Source organism: Alosa alosa, chromosome 16 (genome assembly GCF_017589495.1).
Source record: "Alosa alosa isolate M-15738 ecotype Scorff River chromosome 16, AALO_Geno_1.1, whole genome shotgun sequence".
In the NCBI taxonomy this organism is placed as follows: Eukaryota; Metazoa; Chordata; class Actinopteri; order Clupeiformes; family Clupeidae; genus Alosa; species Alosa alosa.
Genome location: NC_063204.1, coordinates 16,352,816 through 16,361,560, shown reverse-complemented (window position 1 = coordinate 16,361,560; position 8,745 = coordinate 16,352,816). Strand labels below are relative to the sequence as shown.

Sequence of the window (8,745 nt, the reverse complement as noted above, 5' to 3'; positions counted from 1 at the left end):
AAAATATGACAACTGCCATTTCAAATGTTCATGTTGGAAACTGGTATTTAAGTTTGATGTAAATATGGAGAAATGTGTGTCAAGGAAGCACCCTTCAGAATTCTGTTTGTGTTTATGTAAATTTTGATCCAATTTGACCGCTTTGTTATGTTGCCCCCACCAAAATTTATTCCAGCCCACCCAAGTGTACACTCAAGCGTAGTAGGTTAGAACCGGCCCTGGCCCTTCTACAAAGTGTTTCGCACCTATATATCAACTACCTATGCTGTTCACAATGACTGCTTCTGTCGTCCATGCACACACTTCAAGGGGAAACCCTTTATTTGTTGGTCATTCTTTTCTAGATTAGCCAAAGTGAAGATTTGTAGTCGAGGATTAGTGTGTGAGCTAATGTAATGGATTTATCCTTCCAAGCTAATCTCACCCAATATATCACAAATCTGTGCAAAATAGAACAATTCAGTGGAGAAATAATTCCTGGACTATAAACCTAATTACTGTATGTGGATTACAGAATACTGGAAAGCAGGGCATTAAGCTTTTCTCCTCTACAGCCAGCAAACAGCTGATATGGTAAGAATACCACAAGAGAAGCAGAACAGAGAAGCAAAAGAATCAAGCAAACCAAGTCTGATAAGAACTTCTTATTATTCCAATAAAAAATACATTCATACAGAAATATAACAATTTTGCAAAACAATTTCAAATAAAATTTTATAAAGCAAAACAAAGAAAAAAATCTTACAAAAAGTTTTTTGTATTTTTTTCCTCTTTTACAAAGATTATTTAGACAACAGGGGATTGTGAAAGAAAGAATTAGTGATAGAAAGAGTTATATCGCAAGCAAACATGAGGCTAGATTAAGGCTCGATTGTCACCTGAATGATATTGGCTGCTGTCTTCTAAGACAGGATGTTCTTTTCTTTGCCCTCTGAATCCTTGCCACTCTAATTTTATTGCAGCAAGCCTCCTCAAGTTTGTACTTATCCTCTCGATAAAACTTGATCTAAAATCCATCTGAACCTGCTGCAACATTCCACTCCCCTCGACAAAGCATGGCATGCCCCTGATAACACATAAAAGACTGACTTGTGATGAGTCTTAAAGCCAATCCCTACTGTCTAAAGTCTTTGTCTGTACATAAGTTTTACATGTTATGTTTAACGGCATTTATTTACACTGATTATTAAGCTTTTGGTCCCTTTCCCTGTGAGAAAAAATACATTTATCAAAGGTTTAAAAAAATCTATAAGACGCTTACTAGCAACAGTGATGAACTGTTGAGCTGCATTTGCACAGATTTTCGATTTGATGTCTGTACATTTTCCATTGTGGCAGTTCAAATGGGCAGGGTGATTCATCTTTATCTTTCTGGATCCCTGTTCACTGTTTCCATAATACTGTCGGCTGAGGCTGAAAGCACGCCATCCAGACAGGTCAATACCCAACATCCAGAGTCAGCAGTCTGTACTGCACTCCATGCCAGTTCTGCCTTCAGCCATTCATTACCCAAATGCAGTACAAGGCAGGGTCTATCCGGCTGGGGCTTGTTAATTACAATAAATCTTTTGCATTTTTGTTGGGTTTTTTGTCTGTCTTGCTAATAGGGGAATGTGGCCTCAACCTTTAACAGGGATGCCAACATACACGTTCAGGGTGCTGCTGTTAACAGAGTAATAGACTCTACGCGCCAATGTTATGCAATAGCCCAGTCTATGACTTTACTAATACAGAAACAAGGGAGGGTTGGTACCAGTCAAAGCAATTTACCTACACACTTAATGTGTTTTTTCAAAGAAAAAAAAAAAGACACATGTAATACAGTACATTAAGTAGATACTACATGGTAGTAAATACAATTCAAATAGGCATGTTTAAGTGCTTTTTATGATGACTGAAGCATGTTTAACACATCTCTTTTGACTTTTTTTGTTGATTGAATTTATGTTGCTGGGTCAAGAAATTACTAGAAATGAATAGAAAACATCTAGATGCCAAAACATAAAAACAATGCATTCAAAACCCATATGGGTTTTGTAAGATACTCGCCAGTACAGACAAGGCAAAGGTGCATGTTCATGTGAAATTGAGCCTTAATAAAGCATTTAAAATCACTCATACAAACATAGATGTAACCATCTCCAACACTCTTCTTCTCCCACCCCCCTCTACAAGCTCACACCGCTTCCATTGGGCTAGGTCACTCACATAAGGCACCATTAAGGCCAACAGTGCATTAACAGTTAAAAAAAAAAAGAAAAAAAAAATTAGTCCTGAAGACATGGATAAGTGGGAAAAGCTTCATGAATGAGATGGTTGCTAAGCAATAGTGGTTTCTCCAAAATAAGCAAGATGGGTGCGTAGTTGTGGGAAAGGTTTTTGAAAGTCAAAAAGGAGAAGTCATCAAACGCTTTTCATATGTACAACATTGTAACATTTAACCGTTTATCTTTAGCTGCACTTTATTGGAATCTATTTTGCAGTCCTGATAACAAACAACAGGGTAAGAGTAGAAATTAAAACCCCAAGAACCATGCAACACCTGTCTGTTATACTGAAATAATAGTTGTGTAATATTTCTAAGCACACAGCTTATACAATGGACTACAAATGAGCTTTTGCAGCTTGTAAAGACAAGCTACATAACACATTGCACATTTAGTAGCTGCACCAAACACCAAAAAAGCCTCGATCATTCAGAACTAGGTTTCTACCTCCCCCTTTTGTATGGGTGTTTGTGTGTGTGTGTGTGGGGGCGGGGGGGCATTCTTCCCCGAAACTGAACTCCCACACTATCTCCTCTATAGGACACCCCACACCCTAGGGGGAGTTTGGCAAGAAACCTTAGTACTCATTCTTTGACAGGCACATACACTCTCTCTCACTCGCCTCTCTGGAGACAACAGGGAAACAAAACCGGAACTTGTTTCCCCGTAAAAAAACACACCACCACTCGTCAGTCCACAGCGACCCCCCTGGAAGCCCTCCCCCCTCTGCACACACAGGACAGTCCCGCAGGAACACTCAGCGCACATGCTCACTTCACTCATGGATTTTTTTTGTTTGTTTTGTTTGTGTTTGTTTTTAATACCAGCGTTTTTTTTAATCGGTTGTCCAGGAGTCCTCCGCAAACATCATGCACCATACGTACACATCACTCACTCACAATTTTTTTGGTCTTTTTTTATGTTTTCATTTTTCTCTCTCTCTCTCTCTCTCTCTCTCTCTCCTTGAAAACGTCCTGCACATTTCCTCTCCTTCAGTACATGATTTTGTCCTCCTTGTTTGTCCCGTTCTTCTTTTCAACCACCGTTCAGAAACGCCTTCTCCAAGAGAGCCCCCGGAGGCACTGGTTAAGGTGCAAAATGGCATGCTTTGGCTGGATCACGCTTTCTCTCCCCTCGCTTTTCCTTCCTCATGGTAGGGGCAGGTCAACCGCGCGGCCGGTCAGGAGACACTAGTTCAGCTGTTCTCCCCTGGCTTACTGTTCAGCTCACTAAACTGCTCAGAGATGCCTCTTCATGTGCAGGGCCAGGTGGTCGGACCTGGAAAAACACCTGCAGAGAGATGACGGAATGGGGAAAACTGGTGAGATAAAACATTGGGCCGCTCACCTACTAGGATGATAGTTTCATTAAAATCAGAACACAGCCAATGTGGTTATTCAAACACATTTGCTGCCTTAGTTAGCCATTTAGTTACTGCAGCAACTATCAGTGCTGTCACCAAGTTTGCCTGACTGTTCATAAATGATTCAGTTGCCAAGGAAACAGGGCTGATCGACTTTGACGCAGCAATAAGTGTGTCTTAAAAGGGGAAATACAATAATACAGCGAATGTTTACCTAACGTTCCTGAGTGTCAAAGATGTTATCAGACATACAGTGGAATTGTTACATTTAATGACATGACTATCAGTTATCCACTGCTCAACATGCCTACTGTTGTGCAGAGGGTTTAGTGAATGCTTCTTCCAGGGATTTAAGGTGTAAGCAGACAAATAGTCTTGGGAAGCAGTGTGCCAACTGTGTTGGTTCCGGTGATGGGATGAGCTTACCTGTCACAGTGACTGCATTTAAATGGCTTGGCACCAGTGTGCTTCCTGAAGTGACGTGTCAGCTCATCGCTACGTGCAAAGCGCCATTCACAACCCTCCCATGAACACCTGTAAGGCTTCTCACCTGTGACAAAAAAAATAAAATAAACAATCTCATGAATATTTACTGTCATTAGACAGGCACTGCTGCTCAGTCAGAACATGGCTCCACAAACATGTAAAGACAGATAGACAAACGCACAAAACATTGGGGTCAGTCTTGAACTCAATGACACAGATACTTCTAAGGTGCAATTTCTACTTCAGTGTTTAAGGTCAACCATAAAATAGAAGACACCGTCATATTCTGGGTCAAGTAACAGTTAATGGCTCTTCAGGACATGCCTCTCTGTGACTGTTGTGACCTCACACATGTCTTGTGTAGCCTTGAAAAAGTACCAGTATGTGCGGAATGCAGAAAGTCTGTCTGCATGTTGCAATGCAGAAACAGAAACTAGCTTTTAAGGGAGTCGGGTAAGAATCTTAGTGCGAGCTGAATGCCAGATATCCAGTCCTGCAGGGCATAAATCAGCCCAGCCATAGAGAAGGACTGCCCTCACAGCACGAATCAAAAGCTTCCCCCCCTCTTGTGACGAAATATGTTCTTGTTTTGGTGGAGCCAGGTTGTTTTCATTGCTTTCATCCAAAGAGCAACTCCCTCAGCAACCCCAACCCCAACCCCCTTTCCCCTGCCACTCGCATTCCACATAGATTAGGTCACACTTCAGCCGCTCAGTCATGCAAAACAAATATCCACAGAGTGGCAAAGGGAACTAGCTGCCTGGGACAGAGACAGGGAGCCCTCAGATGAGTTACACAACGTCCTCCTGGCCACACACCATTTCATCTCAAACTCTAACTAGATCCCACGGCATACCCTCGGTGTGGTAAAAACCTCTTTTTGGCAGTAAATACTAAAAAAAAGCACAACAGGGGCCTTCATTTGACCACAGATGACAATTGTCACTGCTCACTGGCTTTTTGAAAAGCAGAAGAAATCACATTGCACGTTGCCAAGGCTTACGTAATTCATGAAAGCACCAGGCAACTCAACAAGTATGGGTGTAGTACTGGTGCTGTACTGGTGTATGTATGTGCCCGTAGGTTTATGAGTTTACATGAAAATGTATGTGTATTAATTATCTCTGGTGGCTGGGGGAGGGGAGAGTGGCTTTCCAGACGAGCCCTTACCTGTGTGGGTGCGCTGATGTGCTTTTAGGTGGGAGCTCTTTGTGTACACCTTGCGGCAGCCATTGAAGTGGCAGCGGTGCACCCTCCTCCTCCCGTCCGGAGAGGCGTCCTCTCCGCTGGGGCTGCCCATCTTCTCCGAGCTCTTGCCCATGCTGCCCCGTGCCTTCGCGGGCACGTGCAGCTCAGTCTGTGCCACCCCCCAGGTGGCAATGCTACTGCAGAGCTCGTGCGCGGCCTCTGGCGAGGATGGCGGCGTGCTGATGACCGAGGAGCTGAGGTGCCCCGAGCCAGTCATGGCTGAGCCCAGCGGGTTGGAGGCGAAGCTGTGTGTGGGCGAGAGCTCCTCGGAGCTGTCTGAGGCCTCGCTGCTGGCGTCCGAGTTCAGGCTGTTGGTCTCTGAGAGGTGGCCGTCCTGATTGTCATCCTCCGGGAGGTGGGGGATGGTAGGACCAGTTTCGCTCTTGTCCCCGCAGGCCAGGATTAACTTGCTCCACAGGTCCTCCTGACCCTCAAACTTGAGGTCAGATGCCGAGACGTAAGGCTCACTCTGCAGGTAGCGTTCAAACTCCAAGCATGTCTGATAATGGTTGGAGTGGCAGGGGGAAAAAGAGGAATAAAGAAAAAAATTAGCATGTGCAAAGAGATATTGAGAGAGTGCTAAGATGATAATAGCAGTGGAGGAAAGATCAGTTCAGGGCAGCATGTTGCATTTGAATCCCCAAAGTAACCACAAGCATACTGGAAATAACACAGCATTTACTATTGATGAGGTACAATGTTTCCAGTGGCTTGGGGAGAAAATGGCTGAGGTTAGCTCGGGTGAACCATAAACACGCTTGCGCAGGGTGCACATAAAATCTGGCCTGTAAATAATATTCACATTCCAAACATGCTGATGGTATGTGATAAACAGACAAACTGACAATGGCTTGATGAAGTCTGTGGTTTGCTCTGTATTTACTTTATGGTATCTGTGGAACTGAGTGACTCATGCAGTCATTGTACATCCTTTTAAGGAAGCCACAGAACTTCCTCTCGAACCTCGCTCATGCCAGTTTCCTCATTCAAATAGACTGACGTGGTACGCTTCCTCCAGTACTGGTCATCTTGCTAGCAATGAATGAATAAGTGGTCTAGGCCTAGGCCTGTCTCTGCCTTGAAGTCCATGACATTTGACCCATTTGACTGACTCACGTTGGTTCGAAGCATTGGTAGGGATATGTGCCCCAGGCTGAATTCAAGGGTGTATTTTTCCACACTCTTAACCAATATTTTACGGTTACACTAGTATCTATTCATGCGTGTCAGCTGTGGAGAAGACCCTTTCAATTCTTACAGCCTTGATGTAAAACCCAAATATAACGGCTACAATTAATGTTCATATACCCCAAGGGAGTTCCTTGATTTGCAAGTAGCCTACATTGCAGCCTAGAGATAGCTTTCCAACGACTGCAAACGACTTCAGTGTCCAGTGCACGCATCTCTGTACAGGCAAACCTTATTATGTGGACCTGCGCACGTATATTGATGTTGAAATATCTGTGATGGCAGCGAATACCAACTTGGCTTTACGCCCAAATCGCAAAACGTCTAAAAGAAACTACTTGGATCGGGTTCAATCACGTAGCCCATTGCAACAATATCAAGGAAAAAAAATTACCCTCTATTTACCACCGACAGTTATTAGCAACTTTCAATGGTTAAATATCTTGCAAGGTAATTATAGATATGTGACATTAAGCTGGCATAAATCTAAGACCGTTTGCTGCGCACATTTCCGGATTGTCAACATTTTGAATCGCAACAACTTCAGTAGTGCTACAGACCGTTAATCAACGGATTTACTCCGTAGGGCTTTCACATATAAGCCAACAAGCCTACGAAAAACGCATCTCGCATAATTGATCAAATTATGGCATATGCCCGTTTGTCTACACCTTTGGGGATAGCATGACAAGCTTATTGAATATTAGCTTCAATAAAACGCACCAAACACTTTCAATGAACACGCGTGAACCTCAATCTTGACTGATGGTTGCAATCGAGATACTGTTGTCTCGCGAAGATAACTTTGCGTTCACTCGAGTGATTTCTTATTTGAACGCCACCGATCAAGCTATTGCAGTTTACACGTACGTGGTGGCAAAGTAAACCCACTTGAAAGTGTAGCCAGTTCACATCGCACCTCAACGTGATTGCTACAGTGTAACAAACTAATTGCTTGCGCGACGCAGTTCCAATCGACGTGTAGCCTAATGTATTTGCAAGACAGTCTAAATGCAAGCTTCGGTGGTTTCAACTTCCCCATCGCACAGAAGCAATTCTGTCTTGACATGTTTCTTACATTTTCTGACGTTTACAGATAATGACTTATCAAACAACTAGAGTGGTAAGTGTAAATCACTTTTGATTAAAAGGTTGTGTAATAGGCCTACCTGCTGCCAATATTCCTCAAGGGATGGCAATGCCGAGAAATAACCAGTGTCATGAACAATTTGAAGCTCCTGGAAAATGCTGCACATTGGTAGAACATCCATTTTAAATCCCAAAAGTGTCTAGGCTAAATATCACCTAACAAATTAAATCTCTGTCTGGAATCAAGATGACAACGGCCGCTGTCTTGACAGAAGAGTATCCTGGTGAGTGCACATGCAACGGCAGTGAAGTGTATCTCACTCAAAAGTCCTCTAGGTCCTCCGTCGCTGAGATCACTGTATTTGCAAACACTGAACTCGAAGCGAGATGTGCGCTCAGTAAACTTCCCTATTCAAACCTCGCAGGCTGCCTACAGACTCGTGACAGAGTTACGTTTAAAACGTTGACCAATGATCTCAGACTGTGTTGCCCGCGCGCATATGATATCACCTTCGACCAATTACGGCTGTCGACTGACATAAGTTCTTCCCATAGCGTTTGTGATTGGTGTAATTTAACTTCACTCCTACACGGCAATTGGGTGACTATTTTTAGAACTGTATATAAGCCTGTGTGCAGCGTCTGCTTTGCTTCTGTCTTTAGACGAGCTCCGTGGTCGGCGAAATAGTGTCATACATCGGTATTTCGCCACAGAGAGCGCTCTCCTTCCACAGCGCAGAATTCTTATTTTGGCATCTAGAAACTGTTGCGTAGTAGATCTACTGGTGCACTGAAAAATCAGACGAAAAAGGTTAACAAATAAGAAACTTCATTTTCACACACCACGCACACACAAAGTTAGTGATTGATCTTATTGAAAACAAACTTTATGAAAGAAACTGAACGGTGCAAAATTATTTTCTCAACTTAACACATGGGCCTACTGTTGCGTAATTTCCCCTCTCTAATGGACTCAAGATAGTGTGGTGAAATTCCACAGACGTGCCAAGTGTCACTTCGAAAATGAGTGAAATGCACACTGGTAGCCTAAGTGAGAGTAAGGAAGTCAGGTCCATACATAAGCTGGTTTGGAAAGCTTTGGAT

General features: G+C 43.3%; 1 protein-coding gene across 1 annotated transcript; it reads right to left on the bottom strand.

Moving 5' to 3' along the window:
- Positions 1-629: 629 nt before the first annotated feature.
- On the bottom strand, positions 630-8,098 carry klf6a (Kruppel-like factor 6a). The gene is made up of 4 exons (XM_048266529.1): positions 7,722-8,098; positions 5,287-5,863; positions 4,057-4,180; positions 630-3,557 (listed from the first exon to the last, which is right to left on the bottom strand). Exons 1-4 carry the CDS (start codon positions 7,821-7,823, stop codon positions 3,506-3,508), a joined length of 855 nt encoding a protein of 284 aa, XP_048122486.1. The 5' UTR covers positions 7,824-8,098; the 3' UTR covers positions 630-3,505.
- Between the last annotated feature and the right edge of the window lie 647 nt (positions 8,099-8,745).

Coding starts and splice junctions, on each gene's coding strand:
- klf6a (XM_048266529.1), bottom strand. CDS start 7,823: ATGGATGTTCTACCAATGTGCAGCATTTTCCAGGAGCTTCAAATTGTT. Junction 5,864..7,721: donor TTGAGGAATATTGGCAGCAG/GTAGGCCTATTA, acceptor AACCATTATCAG/ACATGCTTGGAGTTTGAACG. Junction 4,181..5,286: donor ACATCAGCGCACCCACACAG/GTAAGGGCTCGT, acceptor TTTTTGTCACAG/GTGAGAAGCCTTACAGGTGT.